Source organism: Galeopterus variegatus, unplaced genomic scaffold, assembly GCF_000696425.1.
Source record: "Galeopterus variegatus unplaced genomic scaffold, G_variegatus-3.0.2 Scaffold3573, whole genome shotgun sequence".
In the NCBI taxonomy this organism is placed as follows: domain Eukaryota; kingdom Metazoa; phylum Chordata; class Mammalia; order Dermoptera; family Cynocephalidae; genus Galeopterus; species Galeopterus variegatus.
This window is the reverse complement of record NW_007729684.1, coordinates 63,644-85,159: the sequence shown is the minus strand read 5'-3', so window position 1 is coordinate 85,159 and position 21,516 is coordinate 63,644. Positions and strand designations below refer to the sequence as shown.

Genomic DNA, 21,516 nt, shown 5'->3' with positions numbered 1-21,516 from the left:
GGTAAATCCAAGAACTAAAAAAAAAAATACATAATCACATACTGAAAGACTCTGTGATCAGAGGTACCTATGAAATAAATCACTCATGACAGGTGTTTATCAGTGTAATATATAATGCTCTGAGAAGAATGTGCTAGGGCATTATGCTCTCTTACTTCTCAGATAAAAGAAAAAAAACAGTCAACTCAACTAATATTGCTTATAAAAAATACATGGAACTGGGTAATTTGTAAGAAAATAAAATTTATTGTTTACAGTTTCAGAGGCTGGGAAGTCCAAAGTTCAGGGAACACATATGGTGAGGGTCTTGGTGGTGACAGTGACCCAGGGATCTCACATGGCAGAAAGTGGCAGAGCAGAAAGAGACTCTCATGTGCTCTCCTTTGAAAGCCCTCAGAACCACGCCCCTGACCACCATTATTAATCCATTCACTACGGCATGGCCCTACCAATCACTTCTTCCAGGACCCATCTCTCAGTTACCATAAAAGGACTTCCCACCCTCTTAACACTGTCACACTGGAAACCAAGCCTCTAGCACATTAAGCTTTTGGGGGGACACAATTCAATCCCCAAATCCCCCAAATCAAAGCTGCCCTCAACTCCCCAGCTGATGCCTCCTTGGCCTCTGCCTGCCCCTACTGTTGTCTCAGGCAGCATCATAACCACCTAAATTGTGACCACCACCCCTCCACGATCTGATCAGTTAGCCTATTTTTTTCCTTTCTTTTTAAAAAGTTCTTTCTTGAAGAACATACTCCAGCTCACTAATTTTACAAAGATGCTTTATGATTTAAAGACTTTTAAATTAAAATAACACTATAAATACAACAGGTAACAAATTATTGTACAAAGAGCATGGGCTATTCAGTTAGACAAACTGTATTCCAATTCCAGTAACTTTGATGAAGTTTCTTCACTTCAATTTTTGTTTCAGTTTTGTACCATGAGGTAAATATTAATAACTATTAAATAGTTAAATATTAAATATTGTTTAATATTTAGATATAGGTAGGGTTGCTGTGAGGATTAATTGACTTTAGGCATATAAAACACTTAGCATAATACTTGGTACTTAGCAAATGCTCAATAAATGTTAGCTGCTATTACTATTATAATTGTTACCATATTTCCTATTTTTATTATTTTAAAGAAAAATATTTAAGAGTATTTTATTATTGTACAGGTCCCAGTCTATGTTTCTAACTGTAAATGGAATCGTCTAACTGCATTTTTCTAACTAAAGCAAATGGAATCATCTAACTGTGTTTCTCTCTTTTTGGGATGGAAGGGGAATCAGCTGCCAGTTCTGGCAGGAAAAATTACATATTGTGCTTGTTGACTAACACTTTGAGTGATGACTAAGTACACATTCCCCAAAGTTATAAATCAGTTTGCTACTAAGATATTTTCCAGATTTCAGAACAGAGAGCTCTACGCACATACCCTTATCGCTATAAAATAATCTCTCAATTATCCTGCCTGCATTAGGAACATCTTTATTAGCAAAAGATGTATTCGAACAGCATACTTCTGTTAACAGAGAAATACAGAAGATGATGTGTTTCATGATAGCACAAATATCTTTAAAGAAATCATTAAATACTATAAAATAGAAAACATATTGTTGAACGAGTCTAAGTTAGGTGCCACAGTGAAAAAAAAAAAAAAAAGTATTACTACTTTAATGACTTGGTGCCTCTCTACCCTACTTCACAGGCATGAAAAACTGCATGCTCCGTGAGCTTCTATGGGTAGATGGGCACTTACTATATACACTTTATTGTATATGACTATACGATATATACTATATACACTATATTGTACGACTGTGTACAATATGACCATCAAGCCCACGAGTCCACGTCATATTAGTGTAACCACAGAATTTCCAAAGCAAGCCAAACTTATAGGAACAACATTTTTGGTTTACCATACAAACATGATTTTAAAGGATTGTGCACATGGGTATTTAGTTGTAAAGAAGCTTTATCTCAGCAGGTTATACTTTGTATCTTAAACCCTAAAGGAAACAATGATGCTATTTAGGGAAAGAAGTAAGAACTTTATACCTTTTCTTACATAATGGTTCAAGACTTTTCATGTTAGGCACAGCAGTTTTATGACAATGTAGCAACTACCTACCAGATAAAGGTGATAATTTGTCACAGACGTCACCATTATACTATATAGCGTGCTAGAAATCAGAGTGGAGAGCAGAAATGTGCGAACAAGATTCTTCTGCTAGGTGACCCTGGGCTTTGAATTATTCTAGTAAAATCAACACTTTAGTATGCTTCTGGATAGTTCCCTTTTCTTCATATGTGTGTTATATATTTGTATGTACATATGAGTGTATGGCTATATAAATATTTAAATATGCAGAGCTATAATAAAAAGTAAAATGCAAAATATTTTTTTTAAGCTATAAAAAAACTATAACGACATAAGATAGTGAGAGAATGATATGTTCTCAAATCCTAAGAGCGAAATACAGGGTTAATATAGGTGATAAGATACTTTTAAGACAGTTTTGCTCTTGTGAGAAACATTTAAAAACAGAATTATAGTCTAATTTGTATGCATCATTTTCTGCCTGTTCCGAAAAAGGAAAAAGAAATTTGTTTTACAAAGATATATTTATATTTTTAAAGAATACACAGTCAAACATTTTAGGACACGGGGCCAACTTAGTATTAAAATACAGAATCTCATTTCTTGAGATAAAATATGAAAAAATGCTTTATAAATTCTAAAAGGCTAATTATAAAGGTTACTAATTCTTGCCACGTCTATTAAAAAGTACATTTTGAGATGGGCGCTTACCTTCTCTTAGACGGTCTACCACAAAAGTAAAGCCTGTAGTTCTCGGATGTATGACATACTCGTATTTCTGAAGTCCATTCTTTTCAGCAAAATCATTACTTCGAGCCTTGCTGTTTTCTAAAGAAAACAATAGGTCATTAGAAGTCATAAAATAAAGGGAAACAATTGAGGTAAGAAAGTAAGTACAGAATTTCTTTGATAAAAATGGTGGTTAATTGTTTTGCAATTACTGAATACAGTATACTGAGGCAAGTGAGAAGATACAAACATTTCAGATGGTTCCTTACAAAGGTCTGGGATCTTTAAGAATTTTTATAATAAGGTATTAACAGACTTTTTATCAGTTTTCTGAAATTCATATTCAAATCTTTGAAATTGTTTAAAAGATTTCATAAAGTCAATATACAATGAAAACTGAAATTTTCATAAAATAAATCTTACATAATAAAATTGAAATACTAATATAAAATCTAATAAAATAAAACTTTAATTCATATTCAAATCTTTGAAATTGTTTAAAAGATTTCATAAAGTCAATATACAATGAAAATTGAAATTTTCATAAAATAAATCTTACATAATAAAATTGAAATACTAATATAAAATCTAATAAAATAAAACTTAAAAACTAACAAAATATAAGGATCTAGATATCCATAAGAAATAACTAGCAATCAAATATATCAGATCAACATTTTTTAAACCCAATAATTTAAGCCTTCAATGCAAAGTAAAATATCTGCCCTGCTCAGGCACAGAGCATGCCAATATTACTAACCAAAACCAGTCCACAACAGAATGAGCACATGATTAGCACATCATGTACAAACATCTGAACATGGTTTGGCTGAATATAGTTACAGAGTTAAGTGTATGTTCCAATTGTTGGCAAAAACTTATTTTTCCATTCCATGAGGTAACTTTACAAGTTCCAAGAAGAACCAAACCCATTATTCAGCAAATACATTTGGAAAAAGTAAAGTGTTCAGAAATTTGGCCTCAACTGCTGGGAGAGATCATGAAATACCTTCTGATAACAGTAGATGTTAGAACCTGCAATCCTCAGCTGCATCCTGGAATTTATAGGCCATTATTCCAAGTCATGAGAAAAATATCTATATAAACACAAATTTCCTAGAAGTAAATTTAAGATCACTGCATCCTCAAAACCTCCAAAAACCACAGATGCATTCCACAGCATTAAAATATTTGATGAATACGCCTATAGAAGGTGTTACATCATTTTATAATAGAGGAATTGAGTCAAATATCCACAGATCCCTAGCAAGCCAAAAGTAAAGGCCCTAAACATGAAAAGTAATAAACTCTGCTCTCATTCATTTGAGAATATCTTGGACATGGGACTAGAAAACTATATTTATATTACAGATAACTGACAGGATCTTAAATTGGATTAGGAACCCCAGAAACACCACAAGGATGAGCAGTAACTAATTACTCTTTAATCTGCTCTTTGTCAGAAAGACTTGGGGGGGGTTCTGAAGACAAAACTGAATTCTGTTGCAGAATGTGAATACAAGTGTAAATAGTTCTAAAATGTACAGTCACAATGTGAGAAAGCAGAAATAATCAGAGACACAGAATAAGGACAGATGCAGACTTTTCCCTCCACCCCCACTTCATCTACCCATCCCCATACTCTGTTATTATTAGTAACTGCACTAGCATCCCACTTTCTGACCACAACCTCCTGTCTTGTCAGCTCCCTCCCTGTAACTCTCCCACTCCAGCACTCCTTCCACCCCATGGGACTACTGGCCACTCTGCTGTTCTTGAACTTGCCATGTGTGCTCCCACTTCAGGGTCTGTGTCTTCCCTTTACCCAGAATGCCTTTTATCCATATAGCTGCATTGTTTTCTGGTTTGTTCATTTAGTCCCTACTTAAATAGAAACATAATGGAGAGGCTTGCCTAACCTTTTTATATAAAATAGCACCCTACCCCACTTCCTCTATTGCTATCTCCTTTATCCTGCCTTGTTTTTTTGCACAGCAGCATGACCACTTGACATATTTTTATTAACTTATTATCTCCTTCCTCATAGAATGTAAGCTTCATGAAATAGGGGTTTTGTTTTGTATATAAAGCTCCAGGCACTCATATATTTATTAAATAAGGAAGTTTTATGTACAAGGGTGATAAATTGTACATAACGCCATAATTGTTAAAGGGCCTAGAAACAGTTTTCCTTTCCAAATCAGGGAAATGAAAGTCAAAATTTCTACCAATTGTAATGAGTAATTTTACGTGTCAACCCGATTGAACCACAGTACACAAAGGTATTTGGTCAAACATTATTCTGGATGTTTCTATAAAGGTATTTTTAGATTACATTAATATTTAAATTGGTACACAGAGTAAAACAGATTACCCTCCATAATTTGCATGAGCCCCATCCAATCATTCGAAAGCCTTAACAGAAAATGACAGAGGTGCTCCCCTCCTTGCTAAGGAAGAAGCAGTTCTGCCTCCAGACTGCCTTTGGACTTGAACTGTAACTTTCCTGAATCTCCACCCTGCCGGCTTATCCTGCAAATTTTGAACCTGACAAACTGCTACAATCACAAGAGCAAATTCCTTAAAATAAATCTCAGTCTCTCTATATTTATATATCCTGTTGGTTCTGTTTCTCTGGAGAAACCTAACGATATATCAATATACTATAAAACAGCCCAACCTTTAAAACACATATTTTTGAAGAATAAATAATGATGTGAAAGATTACAATATAACATTAAGTGAAAAAAGAACAAAGAAAATGTGATCTCAATTTTCCAATTTGGTTTAAGATTATATGAGTGTGTATATATATATAAAGGCCTATGCGTGTGTGTGTGACCAAATGACCTGAAGGAAATGAACCAAAATTAGAACAGTATTTATGAGTAGTGGGATTATAGCAATTTTTGTACATACTTCTATGTTTCTAAATTTCCCAAAGTTAACATATATTGCTTCCATGAAGAAGAAAAAAGTTACAACCAAGGATAATTCAAATAATTCATGTATTAAGATAGAATGTATAGAAAGATACATTTAAATGCACTAATTTTAAAATGTGCAAGCAAGCTAGATTCAGAACTTAGAGTGGATTTTAAAATGTTTTCTTTGGGCTTAAAAGCCCAGGTTTAAAGTTAACTGTGGTAACCAAAATCACCTTTTAATTAACAGGTACTTTTTCCAAATTGGAGATACTTTGTAAGCCTATTTAAAAAAAATGTCATGTTTTTCCAACTCAGTAAAAAAAAGCCCACAACATTTTAAAGCTTCGGGATCACTCTGTTTTCTCTGTTTGGCAAATAGTCTGGCTTTTGCAAGTTGGCCTTAAAATGTAAATACTATTTTAACTTAAAAAAAATATGCGAATACACTGTGTAACGGTGAGCACTCTGGACTCTAAAAATATGCAACTAGATTAAAGTTAATTACCTATAAAAGAAACTTGAGAAAAAAGAGAACAAAAAACGTTTTAAATATATATTTTATAGACTTTGAAAGCCTAATGTATGAACACATTAACACTAATGTACCAGAGTAGCAGCAACACATGATCATCTTCTCTATTATCTTTTATTTACTAACTTCCAAAGTTGCCATTCTTTAGTGTACGTTTTGGCATTCACAAATATCAATCAATCTGTAATTTCAGTAAATGGCTTTCTATACTCTACATGTATTAAATGAAGCTAACATTTCAGTACCCAAATTTAAGTATTATACATTCTAAGTATTATAAAATCTAAATATGGCAGGCTGGCTGTAATATATGAATTAAAGATCTCTTCGTTGGTATCTATGGTAAATGTTTCCAAAAATATCTGAATTTCCCTTATCAACCTATTATGGCTCAGTTACCCATTCACTTCCTTATACATTTGTGTAATTTGTATTTTTCATTTTGAAATCTCTTTTTGAGTAATGGATTCCATAAGTTACTATGTGCATAGTGTGAATTAGTATGTTCATTTACCTGTTGCCCTCTCAAGTTCTAAAGATTACCCTTCTTAGTCTAGTATCAAGGATTTGGAAGACAAGTTCATGTTCCATCTCTCCATAGCATTTGCAATTTTTAGATTTTAGTTCTATCCTGCTTCAATCTGCGTTCCCTCATACAGGAGACCTTCATCCATGGATCCTTTTCAAATTCTGCTGTATCTTTCTTGAAGTTATCAGGGTATTAAAGGTAAATTTTGCTCTTTTGGATCCAAAGACTCTACAGAACTACTTCCTGTCCAAGCTGTACCCCCCCACACACATTCCTCCCAGTACTCAAACACAGCAGTTCTACTTTTATCTGTTTTACATCCTACACTGCAATATAAGGCTTCATCTGCAAAAATGACTTGTGGTTTAAAACAGTGTGAAAACCACTGATTTAGTAAGGATGATAGACTGTACAGTATTTTGTTTAAAATCTTTTTAAGAATTCCTTGAAATCCACTGTCATTCTTGGTCTATCTGGTTTGACATCTGGGAAAGTAGAAAAATTATAAACATGTCCTTCTGTGTCCCCTCCACAACTCAATGATGGCTGAATTTTCTTGAGTAAGGGACAAAGGCTTTCCTGCCTAGAGTAGGGATTAGGCTTAAATATCAGGAGAAAAATAACGTATTAACTTCAAGAGTAATTAAAATTGGTTACTATCAGATCCTTTTCTTGTAAGAAAGAAGTTGAGGGAAAAAAGGGTCTAATGGGTAAATAAATACTTTGGGAGAGGACAAAAGAATATATAGAATAGGTAGGGGAGGACAAATTTTACCTAAAACATGGTTTTAAAACTAGGTTTACGCAAAGATAAAAGGCTAATATTATAAAATATATTTTGAGGCTTAAAATATAAAGCTCTAGGATAGCAAGTGTGAATAATAATGACCTCTTGGGGTTGCCTATTATAAATTCAGTGAGTTGGAAGCCAGGAGTTCTGGGTCCTGATGTGCTACTGATTAACAGAGTGACCTTAAGGGTGGGCCATTAATCTTGTTGGTACTCACTTACTTCATCTGAAGAGTAAGAAGTTTAGATTAGATGGTTTCTGAGCTCCTCCATGTTTTAAAATTCTGTGATACAAACCCAGGCTGCCTTACCTGTGAGATCAGTCCCTTCTGGGAATATGAGGAGTTGAAGTGGTTCACGGATATCACAAAAATAATCAATCATGTCTTCAAAATGGCTCTTGTCATCCTTCCATTTCCTATTTATGAAGATATAGGCAGCAGCCTGCATGGCCCAACCTGGAATCAATTTAACAACTATTTACATACAATTTTACTGCGAATACCCACATATTATTGAATATAATATTTTTTTGGCTTTGCCATAAATTATGTACTATCATAATAAGCATCTCATGATATACCATAAATTCAGCACTGATCTTGGGTTAAATAAATACACATATACCAGGGAATATTCTTAAAGGGGTTTGATAATACTGGGGTTTGCAAAATCCTCAAACATCTCTTTTCAAGCCAAAACTAGTTATTAAAATAAAGGAAAAAAACTCCTCTAATATTTATCACTAACTCATCCAAGATTTTAACAATCCAAACTAAACACACTTTAACCAAGCTACCTATGAGAGATAAAAGAATATGTGTTCTCAAGCTTACAAAGCACTGAACAAAGAGGACTGTTATCAGGTCTCGTATATAAGCATTCTCTTTAATATTTCCCTTTCTGTGCTACTCTGTCTTTAAGTACAACTGCTATTTTCAATGCTAGCCACTTTAGATTTAAAAGAGAAGGGAAAGCATGCAATGGCTACTAAACACATTAATCAGAGTAAACACTATTATCACATCCCCTCTCACTAGGGCAAATCAACCTTGCTACTGAAGAGGTAGCCTAAACAAAGCATGCAATGGCTACTAAACACATTAATCAGAGTAAACACTATTATCACATCCCCTCTCTCTAGGGCAAATCAACCTTGCTACTGAAGAGGTAGCCTAAACGGGTCATGTTTTAGATGACCATCCATCTCTCTCTCTCTGGCCACAAATGACTAGACCTACTGCAGTAGATACATAACTTAAGGCAGCCAGTCCATGGCCTGTCTTAAGCCCATGAAGCATGGGCCAAACACAGTAACTGTCTAAGCCAAACAAATGTTGTCTCCAAAATTTCATCTAGGGCCACAGAGAAAATAAACAAGTTGGTAGTACAAGGTCAAATAGACAAAAAAAGCGGAGGCAGCTGAAGCAAGATAAAGATAGCCTACTATAGCGAAGGTCAAAAACTCTTGCGGCTAAGCCAAGCTGCCTAAAGCTGATTTTGATTCAAAACAAAAGACAGTTTTAATCTCCACAAGTCCTGGCCACTCTATGGATCCACCTCTTGGATATCCACAAAAGTCCATTTCTCTTCCTGCCATGCATATCTTTACAACATACTCTCATTATTTCAGCTGGTGGGGATGAGTAGTGGTTCCCTGCAAACAAAGAACACAACTAAAACAATAACTATCATCGTTTGGCAAATACAATAGTACCCTGAGAATATATAAGATGATCATTAAATCATTTGTCAATGATCAAAAAAAAGAACACAACGATAGGAGTCTTTTTGGTTTGAGTAAGTCCAAACTAAAATATTGTATTCTACAAACACAAATAAGCATGTACAAAAAAATCCACTTTAGTGTGGGTCCTACTGATAAGCATCTAATTACTAGTCACTCACTATCTTGTCAGTCACAACCACCAATTTTGGACTTGAGCTCACGCTTGCCGCCCCCACTACCACAACACACACATCTGTTCTCCTTCATCTGAAGACACTGAGGCCAACAGTCCAGTGTGTACAGGAAGTATAGCTCTGGAGCTGTTCACCCTCAAGCCACCAAATGTACAATGAGCATAATGTTGTAACAGTATTTACCTGATAGGGGTTGTTATAAGAAATAAATAAGATTATTTAGCACAGAGTGTTCAATAAATAATAGGTATTATCACTATTATCATTTACGAGTTACAATAATATCAAAAATATTTATCAAAGATCATAAAAACAACAAGAAAGTTCCAATTCACAATAGCAAAACAAAAATGTGCAAAAACAAATGTAATTAAACTACAGGAACTGTATGAAGACAACTAAACTAAAAAGACATACAGTGTCTCTGAACTTGATCAATAATGCCAGTAATTTCCAATCAAAATTCCAAAGGCATGAGGGTATGTGAGAATTGTGAATATTTGACAAAAACAGGAACTGTATGAAGACAACTAAACTAAAAAGACATACAGTGTCTCTGAACTTGATCAATGATGCCAGTAATTTCCAATCAAAATTCCAAAGGCATGAGGGTATGTGAGAATTGTGAATATTTGACAAAAATGAAAATTATCTAAATAAATAAGACTAAAGATTATAATGATAAAAAGGTGAAAATATTCAAGATAATCATAGAACAGAATAATAAATGGGAAATAATTTTACCATTAAATGTATTATAAAGCAACAATGATTAAATCAGAATAGTACTTCTGCAAAACAGACCAATGGAAAAGAATGCAGGCCTAGAAAAAGGTCTTAGGATATGCTAAGAATTTGGTATATAATAAAGACAGAATTTCAGATCTGTGAGTAAAGAATGAGTTGGTATTTTATTAACATTTTTATTGAGGCATAACTTGCAGTAAAGCATGTGGGTATTAAGTGTACAGGTGCAGAGCTTAATGAATAGTTACATATACATATGAGGGTACTTTAAAAGTTCATGGAAACATTTGTATTATCTTTCAATTCTATTTTTCCATGAACTTTCTGAAGCACCTTCATATACGTGTGGCCACTAGCCAAATTAAGATATTAAACTTATATTCTAGAATGCTCCCACATTCTGGAATATGTGTGAAATGTGCCTCTTTCCCAATCAATATCCCCCCTAAAGGAAGCCATTATGCTGACTTCAATCATCATAAATCATGTAAATTGAACCATACAGTGGGTACTCTTTTGTCTATGGCTCCTTTTACTCACTATTTTCTCTATAAGATTCATACATGCTGTTGTGTGTAGCAACATTTCCATCTTTGCATTGCTGTAGTTTAAATTATATGAATATACTACAGTTTATACTCTTGATGGAGATTCCTTGGCCATTAAGAATAAAGTTGATATGGATATTCTTATATCTGTCTTTTGTTGAACATAAGCACTCAGTTCTGTTGGGTAAATACTCAGGAGTGGAACTGCTGCATCATAGGGTTTATGTACATTCAGCTTCAATAGATAGCACCAGTTTTTCAAAGCAATTGTACCAATTAACATGCCCACCAGAAAAGTATGGGAGTTCCGCTTGCTCTATCTATATCCTTACCAACACTTGGTCTTATGAGTCCTTTTAATTTTAGCCATTATGATTCATGTGTAGTAGTTATGATTTGCATTTCCCTTATGATTAATTATGCTGAGCACTTTTTCATATTCAAATTAGATGTCTGGATATCTTCTTTGTGAAGTGCCTCTGCAAACCTTTTCCCCAATTTTTAACTGGCTGGTCTTTTCCTTATTAACTTTGAGGATACAAAGTCCTTTATCAGATATATACACAAACACACATATATAGAATATGAATATATAATCTTTTCCATGTACTTGGTGCTTTTTGTGTTAGTTTAAGAAATCATGAAGACAAAGTCATGAAGACATTATTCCATGTGTTCTTCTAGAAGCTTTACTGTTTCAACTTTCATTTTGGTTTATGATCCATCTCAAATGAATTTTTGTGTATTGTGTGAAATAGAGGTTAAAAGTTTTTGTTTTCTGTATGGATATTCAATTGACCAGTACCACTTACTGAAAAGACCAAGAGCTTGTTAATTTAAATAACAAAATATTTTTAAAAGCATTACATAATAAATACACATTGCTATAAATTAGACTAAACCATGAAAATACTCCTTATCGCCACTGCCCTCAATCCTACCCCACCAATCAAAATCTCTTTTTTGGGCCGGCCCAGTGGTGCACTGGAGAGTGTGCCATGGCGGCGCTCCTGCCAAGGGTTCAGATCCCATGTGGAGACCGGTTCCCACTCACTGGCTGAGCGCGGTGCGGGCGCAACACCGAGGGTTGCGATCCCGTTGCCGGTCCCCGGTACGGGCGCAACACCGAGGGTTGCGATCCCGTTACCGGTCAGTAAAAAAGACAAAAAGGAAAAAAAAAATCTCTTTTTCGATAATCATGATTTAATAATTCGATGCAAATTATTCCACTTTCTAAAAATTGGTGGTTTTAAAATACACACTAGATCACATCCGAGGGTTGCGATCCCGTTGCCGGTCAGTAAAAAAGACAAAAAGGAAAAAAAAAATCTCTTTTTCGATAATCATGATTTAATAATTCAATGCAAATTATTCCACTTTCTAAAAATTGGTGGTTTTAAAATACACACTAGATCACATCTTCTATGCTGTTCTACATTTTTTAAAAATTTATCATGATTACACAGACAAATCCACTTCATTTTTTAAATACCTGCAGTGAATTCTCTAACAGTGATTCTCTAACCAGTTTTCTGTTGTTAATTTCCAAACTATTATGGACTGAGAGTTTTGTGAAATACAATAAAATGAATTACTAGAAAGATAATCTCACACATGGATGTTGTGACAATGTCACAATATTATAAAAGTTTCCAAATACTCTATTTCTATACTTATTTCACTGTGGACAAGTAACAGTTTTCTGACTGGTACTGTTACATGAATCACACTTTAAGTAGTATTATTGTTCTATAATATAGATACACGATGGTTTACTTATTCTAGTACTTATTATCATTTAGGCTATACCCAATCTGAGAATCTCCTTTACTAGAAGAGTTATTCTGTTCACATTTATTGGGGTAACTTTTTAATTTTCCTGACATCTTCTCTATGTTTCCTGTTTATTAACCCCTTTATGGTTTCTTACTACCCCTTCTCCTTGTTTTTCCCCTTTTATGTCTTTAGTTGAAATTAAGCTTTTTTTGCCTTCTCCCTTTGTTCTCTAATGGAGATGTCACCACACTATGACCCACGGACCAAATCCAATACTCTGTCTGTCTTTGCATGGTCCACACATTAAGAATAATAATATTTTGTGATAGAAAATTATATAAAACTAGAATTTCAGTGTTTATAAATACAGTTTTATTGGAATTTAGCCACACCCATTTGTTTATGTATAATTGTCTGCGTCTGCTTCTGCATTACAATGGCAGAGTGGAACAGGTGTGACAGAGACATTATACCTCACAACCTAAAATACTTACTATCTAGCCCTTTACAGAAATTGTATACCCCATTTTGTTCTTTAGTGATCATCCTCAAAAATGTTTCACCCATCCATTTTTGGCAAACGTATTTGAACATATAATTCTACCAAAACTGAGTTAAACAATAAATAATCTTCCCCAAACTAAAAAGGACACTCTCAATTCTATCACTGTTTAAGCAGGAATTTAAAATGTAAAGTTTAAAATTTAAGTTTAAATTTTTTAAAATTAAAACAGTAATAATATAAACAAGTATGCTCTCTTCTTGCATTTCTTACTAGATTTGCAGAAACCATCCAATAGTTCCAAAACATTACTGTCATTCTTATAACTAACACATTCCTTAAACTTCACAGAAACATTTTTAATTATTTAGACTTGACCCTAAGTTTGCTGCTTTCTTTGCTTGTCACTGATTCTTGTAGCCTATGTCTTTCTGTTAGTCCTCCTCAAAGATTTCTTTCAAAAAATGTCTGAGTCTTCACATTCCCAAAATATCTTTGCTTTGTTCTCAATTTTGAAGGCTAGTTTGGTTAAAAACAGAATTTGAGATTCTAAATCATTTTCCCCTCAGAATTTCAAGCTATTTTCCCCAGTATTTTGACATTTAATATGGCTAGTAAAAAGTCTGATATCAAACTGATTCATGTAGATAACCTAATTTTTTTCCTCTGGAAGCTTTTATGATTTTCTCTTTATCTTGGTTTCATAGAATTTCACCACTATGAGTCTAGGTATAGAACTTTTTTTCATTAATTCAGCTCAGCAGTTGGTAATCTCTTCTAATATTTGAGTCTTTCATTTTTATTTCCTCAGAATAAAGTTTATTTATGTATTTATTCCAATTTATTATTTACTGAAGCATAATTGATTATACATATTTGCAGGATACAAAGTCGACTATCAATAGTTATATACAATGTTTGATGGTCAAATCAGGATAGTTAGGTTATTCATTGTTACAATATGCAATCATTCTTTGTGTCCATCAACCAGTTAATCCCCCTCCTTCTCTCCCTCCCCCTTCCCACCTCTAGTAATTGTGTCTTCCTTTAATATTGGGAACATTCCTTTCATTATTTAAGAAAAATTTTTTTTCTTTTCTTCATCCTCTCATATTTTCTGTCTGAGACTTGTTAGATATATGTTAAAACTTTTGGATCTCTCCTCTAATACTTTTTATCTTTCTCATTTTACATTATGTTCAAAAAAAAATTCCTTGGCTTGATCATTCAACTCACTAACTTGATCTTCGGCTGTGTTTGTCCTCCAAATTGAGTTTATTTCAACAATCATATTTTAAATTTTCAAGATTTGCATTTAGTTCTTTTTCATAGCAGCCAATTTTATAAACCAATAGCATAGAATAATGAAAATAATGTTTATTGAATGCTTACTATGTGCATGGTACTGTTCTAAGAACTTTTCATTACTTAATTCAGTTAATGCAAGACAACCATATGAATTAGGTGAAATTATTATCCCTATTTTATGAATGAGAAAACTGAGACACATTGAGGCCCAAAGAACTAAACACCAGGTTTCAAATATAGGTAGTCTGACTCCAAAGCTGATGTTTAAATCATTATACCAAACAGCCTCCTTGCCATATACATTTGAATATCTCTAAGGATATTTATTACACACAGTTTAAATTTTCCTCAGAGAATTATTTATTCCTCGGAGATTCAACTTTCCATTTTTTAGTATTAGATTATCCTTAAAGCTGTGCATTTTCTTCAGATGTTTATTCATTCTGCACTGTTTTCATATTTGTAAAGGATGTTCTAGTCTGAACATATTGACAAGTGGAATGCATTTCTCCATGCCAAGCGAGAATACACCTGTTTCCTTGGGGGAAGAGAGCAGTAGCAATATCCATGAAAATTTCCTATAAAACTTTTCTAATATTCTGTAAATCTTCCAGAAATTCCAGAATGGAAGGTAAACTGGTTGAATCATTCAGCCTCTCAAACCTCTTCTCTGAAGATATAATGATTCTTCCCCTTTGTGCCTTTGCCCTCTCGTGTTCTATTTACATATCACTAATGCTTTTGAATCTGTTTACTTCCTTTAAACATTTTTCACTCTTTTCTTCTCATAAACATCATAGAAACACTTTGCAAAGTTTCCTCTCCCATTTCATTGTCATCAATGCATATTTTATCCACGTTTAAGGCAATTCTCAGATTTTTCTTAACATTCTTGAAATCCTCAAAACACCACATTTTTATGTCATTTATTCCATTCTTCTATGAGTTAATTAATGACAGTGCAACTTATATCATTTAAAATTGGTCTCTATAACTTGTCTTCTTCATAGTTTTCAATTATAGTACTTTCCATCTTTAACCTGAATTTTCCAGAAGAGGGCTGGAATTCTGGCAGGTTATAAAGAAAGAACCGGGGGATACTGGCATAGATCTGCTACCTACCACATCTTCTTTCTAAAACACCGTTTATGTTATCAGCATTGCCTTCTCAAAGCAGACATCAGAAATCCCTGAGCATATTCTATTGTCCAAACTTAGTCCATAATTTTAGAACCTCGTTTTCTTTAACTTACATTCCCTTTTATCAAGTTTTGGGTTGGCTAGGAAAATCCCTGAGCATATTCTATTGTCCAAACTTAGTCCATAATTTTAGAACCTCGTTTTCTTTGACTTACATTCCCTTTTATCAAGTTTTGGGTTGGCTAGGAAAAAAAAAAAACTATTCACTTGAATGTGTTTTTAATATTATGCACTCTTTCTCAATAAAAAGTAAGTCTTTTCACCATTTTTTTCTTTTCATTTTACTGTAGATGGACATAGTTAAGGGAATCATAAAAACATCTGCACTAACTCACCTAGTGCTCTCAAAACCGAAACTCAAAGATGGGTTAAATTTGTCACTGCTGTCTGTGTATTCAGTAGTTCAATATGGTATCTTCCATGGCACTATGAATGTGACATACTGCAAAAGCACTGTGGAAGAGACAGACAACTGTTCCTTTCAACATTATTTTCAGTCTTTTTTTTTTTCCTTTTTGTCTTTTTTTGTGACCGGCAACGGATCGCAACCCTCAGTGTCGCGCCCGTACCGGACCGGGACCGGCAACGGGATTGCAACCCTCGGTGTTGCACCCGCACCTCGCTCAGCCAGTGAGTGGCCGGTCTGTATGTGGGATCCGAACCCTCGGCGGGAGCACCGCCACACTCCCAAGCAACGCACTGTAGCAGTGCGCCACCAGGCCGGCCCTATTTTCAGTCTTAAAAGAGGATAAGGATGTAACCTATAGGCTTCTATAAATTAGGCAATGCTCTCTACATTTCTCTTCTAAGATGACTAATTTCCACAAAGGTCTGGCCTTTGAAAATGTTGAGTAGGGCCGGCGCGGTGGTGCACTGCTACAGTGCGGCGCACTGCTACAGTGCGCTGCTTGGGAGCGCGGCGGTGCTCCCGCCGAGGGTTCGGATCCCACATACAGACCGGTTCCCGCTCACTAGCTGAGCGAGATGCGGGCGCAGCACCGAGGGTTGCGATCCTGTTGCCGGTCCCGGTCCGGTACGGGCGCGACACTGAGGGTTGCAATCCGTTGCCGGACATGTAAAAAGACAAAAAGGAAAAAAAAAAAGAAAATGTTGAGTAGAAGCAGACAATTTTATGACCTTTTTCCTGCAATAGTCTGTTGTAGTATCATTAGACTTCAAATGTGCTTGTGCTGAAAATACAAGATAGAAATCAAAGTATAAAATATGAGTAAGCAATCAAATAATATTTTAAAGCAAACAATTCTAAATATAATTTAAAACTTGAGAAACCACAAAATGGAAAAAAAATGGATAAAACCACCCTTAAGGCAAATTTCACTAGACTTCAGAAAGATGGAGATTATCATATCTACCTGCAGAGAGTAGAAATTCTTGCTTGACACTGAGGACATTCGTGTTTATTGATGACTTTGGTTGGAAAGATGAGGCTTCTTAGCTGATTACAATTTGGGGTTTCACACTAACATATGACCAAAACTTATCTTTCATACTATATGAGATTTGCCATTTCGTCAATTTTCTAGATAAGCTACCATCGGAGATAGCTACTCCTGTTGCAAAACTGATTCTTAAACTAAGTACATTATTAGCTCTGTACACTGAGAAGATCTACAGTCAGAGACATTCTACTAGCGACTAACAAGGGGTAGAAAGAATAATTACATTGCTCCCCACCCACAAGTTGTCCATATCCTAATTCCTGGAACTGTGAATATGTTAAGTTACATGGACAAAGGGAATTAAGGTTCCTAGTCAGCTAAATTTCTCAAAGTGCTTTTTCCCAGATGCTTGCTTGATGATATTTAAATCAGTTTGAAGTGTTGTGTTACAGTGTTGTTTTTTTGTTTTTTTTTCTCCCTCAGTTCTGCCTCTGCTCACAAGTTTCCTTTATGTGTATAAAATTCTGTTATGGGTTTTTTGAGGGTTTTTTGTTTTGTTTTGTGGATTTACTTTTTGGGGGGAAGGAGGAGAATGAAGGGAAGTGGTTTCCTAGTTCTTTTTGTTCCTGCAGGATCCTTTTTTAATTTCCTGTTTTCCTTCACTGTCACTCTTCTAAGGGAAGTCACGCCTTCCCTAACATATCTGATTCTCCCTCAGAAGCAATGCTTCTCTGAGGCTATCCCTTTTGGTCCCACTGTTTTTCAAATCATTTCCCTATATCTTGTGCTGTGAACTACCAAGTCTGACCTGTTGTTCAGTATTTTGGCATTCAGTATTAGACTTTCTCTTTCTGGGGATGATTGTGCTTTTTCTAAGCTGTTCATGACCCTCTACTCTTAAGCCTTTTCCCCTCATTCTTAGTATCCACAGGTGTGCAAAGAAAGGAGGGCAGAAGGAAATCTTTTTGAATTTATTTCTCTCCTTAAGGCAATTAGAAAGTTATGGTATTCTCTGTCTCCTAGTTATGCTGAAGAGTTGGATGATATACGGCTTTATTTCCTTTGCTTGTTGATTTGATGATTTTTTTTTTTTGAAAGAGTTTAGAAAATCAGGCAGCTGCCACTGTCCTCCAAAAACCTTTGCAAGAAGGCTTTTAATTATTGATTTAACCTCTTTATTAGACACACAACTGTGACTTTTTCGTTTTCTTTGTCAGTGTTGCCAGATTTTGTCAGTTGTATTTTTCTGTATAATTTAATTTCATATACACTTGCAAACTCATTGGCATAATGTTATTTTTAATGTCCTGTTACTATATTTCATGTAGGATCAGGAATGATAAGTAAGACATTATCATTCTTGCTACTGATAATATGTGCCTTCTTTTTTCTTTCTTGTTCAGTCCTTTTAGGGAGGTGACAGTTTTTAAAACACTGAGATCTTCAATACATTTCCCATCAAAGAGTGAGGTCTATGCTCCCTCCCCTAGAATCTTTGAGGGCGGTGACTACTTCCACCAACAATATACAGTGGATATGATGCTATATGAATTCTGAGGCTAGGTCATAAATGCCTTGCAGCTTCTTGCTGGTGCTTTGGGGATATTTGCTCTAGGGGAAGCCAGTTGCCATGTAAGAAATATGACTATCATGAGACCACTATATTGGAAAAGTGGCAAAGAGAAAAGACAAAACCATAAGCCAAAAGCAACTAAAACACAAACACACTTAGTAAATCAACCACAAACCCCCTGACTGGTCTACTCTGAGGACAATGCCTACCCTTTGCCCTCACAAGTCACAGATCATTTCAGTACACTGATAGAGGCATGGTTTAGAGGGCAAGGATTTCAAATAAGAAATGTTACATAGGGAAACCATGGAAATATAGATACAATGAATGAGACTGTTAGGGAGTATAGTGGGTACTTCATATACCCATATATAAATAACTGGTTTGAATATATTTATAGTCTGTTTCCCACCCCTACTTCAAATTAACTTGTAAGCTGATAAAGGGGGCAATTTAGCTTTAACATGCAATGCTAAATACCCTATTTCCCCAACACGCAATGAATATGTTGCATTCCTAACCATTTAAACGAAACATTTCTAGAAACGTTATTATAGTATATGAGCACAACAAAAAGACTTTTAAAAAGGAGTGGGGGGTGGGGGGGATGGATTAGAGAAGTTCAGAAAATACCAGCACCTAGTATAATGCTTAGAACCAATAGGTGTTCAATTAATATTTATTAGATGAATATAAATGAATCAGTCGATTTCAAATACCTTATCTGCACAGACCAGTTTTGGGCCTAACTCACAAGCATGACAATTAAAAGTTACTGAACTATTAATTCATATCCTTCAAAGTGTGGTCCTCAGGCACTAGATCTACTTCCTTGAGGATAGTTTATTTTCTCTTTTAGAGTAGGAGCTTTCAAAAAAGAGATCAAAATAAATTCATCTGTCACAACAGATCCACTAAGAAAAATGAAACTGAGATTGTTTTTAGCCTAGTGAGAAAAAAATTGGAGTGTATTTAATACTTAAGTAGAGTTTACCAAGTCATGCTATAGTTTCAGGGTGGGTATATTACATATAAAATTAATAAACCACTTAAAATAATGTGTAACCTACCAAATCCAGGAACGCTTTTGAGACTGGCTTTGAGGCAAATTTTCTCCAATCTGAGGTAGCTATATCTCATCAGACAATTCCACAGGAACATCCAGTCCACTCTTGTCCGATGGTTCATGATAATGACACTTCTCTCTCCAGGAACAAATGCATCACCAGTTATAATCACTTTTACACCAAACATGGTCTCCAACAATGCCTAAGGAAAAAGAATACAGATACATAACAATTTAACTTTATGATTTCCCATAAGTAAATTTTATCATGTCCTATAAATAAATCTTAGAATTTCAAATATATAAAAGTATAGTGTTTCCCATGAATCTTGCTTCTATAATAAATGAGGAAAAAAAGATAATCTAGAATAATGAGAATATGAAGCACTATTTCTATTTTTAGTTCTACTAGTTTAAGTTTCTGGCAGTTTCCTAATTAAAAATGCTTACTGAAATTTTCAAGATATATCATTAAGTTAAAAAAAAAGTGCAAATCCACCATGTAATTTTTTTAAAGGATGTATATATATAAGATTATTCTTTTTTCTAGAAAAGATAGTAAAAAATTTAACATTGGGTATAGAACTGAAGAAACAGAAAGCCAAACTATTCATTTTATACCTTTTTGTATCATGATCTTTTTTTAAACAAAAGCACATATCTGTTTTAACATGCTAAAGCCCTAGGATCTACAACAATGCCTGGCACATAGTAGATCTCAAATACTTGCTGAATTTGTTTAATCAACTTTTCTGATAGCCAGGAATATAATATATAAGAAATATTTAAAAGAAAAGTATATTACAGACTAGAGTTCTTGAAAGTAAAATAACAGATAATAAGAAAACCTGATATTGGTTTCGGTCTCTTATTAAATTTTCAAATTATTTACATGTAACATATTTACTAGTTAAGATTTTACTTCACTGTAAATGAAGAGAGAATTCATCCAAAGGCAGATAAAAGATAAGAAAATCAAAGTTCTCTTAGGCAAATATCATGGTAACCTTGATCGGATATAGCAAATAAACCAACTGTGGTATAGTCATACAATGGAAAATACAACAATGGAAATAAATGAACTACAGGTATCTACAGCAACATAAGACACGCACAGCATAATGTTGAGAGACAGAAGCAAAACAAACAAAAATGAATATACAATAAATATCCATATGTAAGACTTTCTAAAAGAGTAAGACATTTGACAGGTATATATAGACGATAAAATTATAAAGAACAACAAGGAAATAACCTTAAAAGTCAGATTAGTGGCTACTTCTACCAAAATGGAGGGGGTTTAGATTGGGAGGCTAGGTAGCTTGCTAGAGGGCTAGCAATATTTTATTTCTTGAAAAAGTTGATGGTTACATTTAAAATTATTCACTAAAGCGTGCATTTGTGTTTATTAACTTTTCAGTATGTTTGTTAAATTTTACAATAAAAAGCTTTTTTAAAAGAATGTGATAGAGCAGAACAAGAAGACCTCAAAAACATAAGAATAAACAGGATCAAGAAAAAACAGGTTAAAATAATATTAGCTAAAGAAATACACTAGAAAAGTAAGAAGTTAGAAATGTTATATGTCCAAATTGTTACACAGTCATAGTGTTAACATTCCAAGTAGCTACAGATACCCCACAGGTACCAATTAAGTTACTTTCCCAGGGCTGAGGTTTACCTTAGCACACAGATATTTAACTTGGCACCTATTATGCCCTGGAAGCACAGCCTCCAAGAGGTTAATAAACATATACCCATCTTGAAATAGTATACAAAGATATGTGAATATGTACACAGATATCTTGCTAGGTAAAATGCCTGTAGTTTTCATCAAATTTTCAAAATTGCT

General features: G+C 34.3%; 1 protein-coding gene across 1 annotated transcript in view; it reads right to left on the bottom strand.

Annotated features, from left to right (window-relative positions):
• Positions 1-21,516, bottom strand: part of LOC103601067 (lysocardiolipin acyltransferase 1-like) — a 61,537-nt gene that overhangs the window by 24,758 nt on the left and 15,263 nt on the right. The window contains exons 2-4 of the mRNA XM_008585448.1: positions 19,669-19,867; positions 7,933-8,079; positions 2,807-2,943 (exon numbers count right to left, since the gene is read on the bottom strand). Of these exons, the coding sequence (XP_008583670.1) occupies positions 2,807-2,943; positions 7,933-8,079; positions 19,669-19,867 (483 nt within the window). The remainder of the gene's footprint in view (positions 1-2,806; positions 2,944-7,932; positions 8,080-19,668; positions 19,868-21,516) is intronic.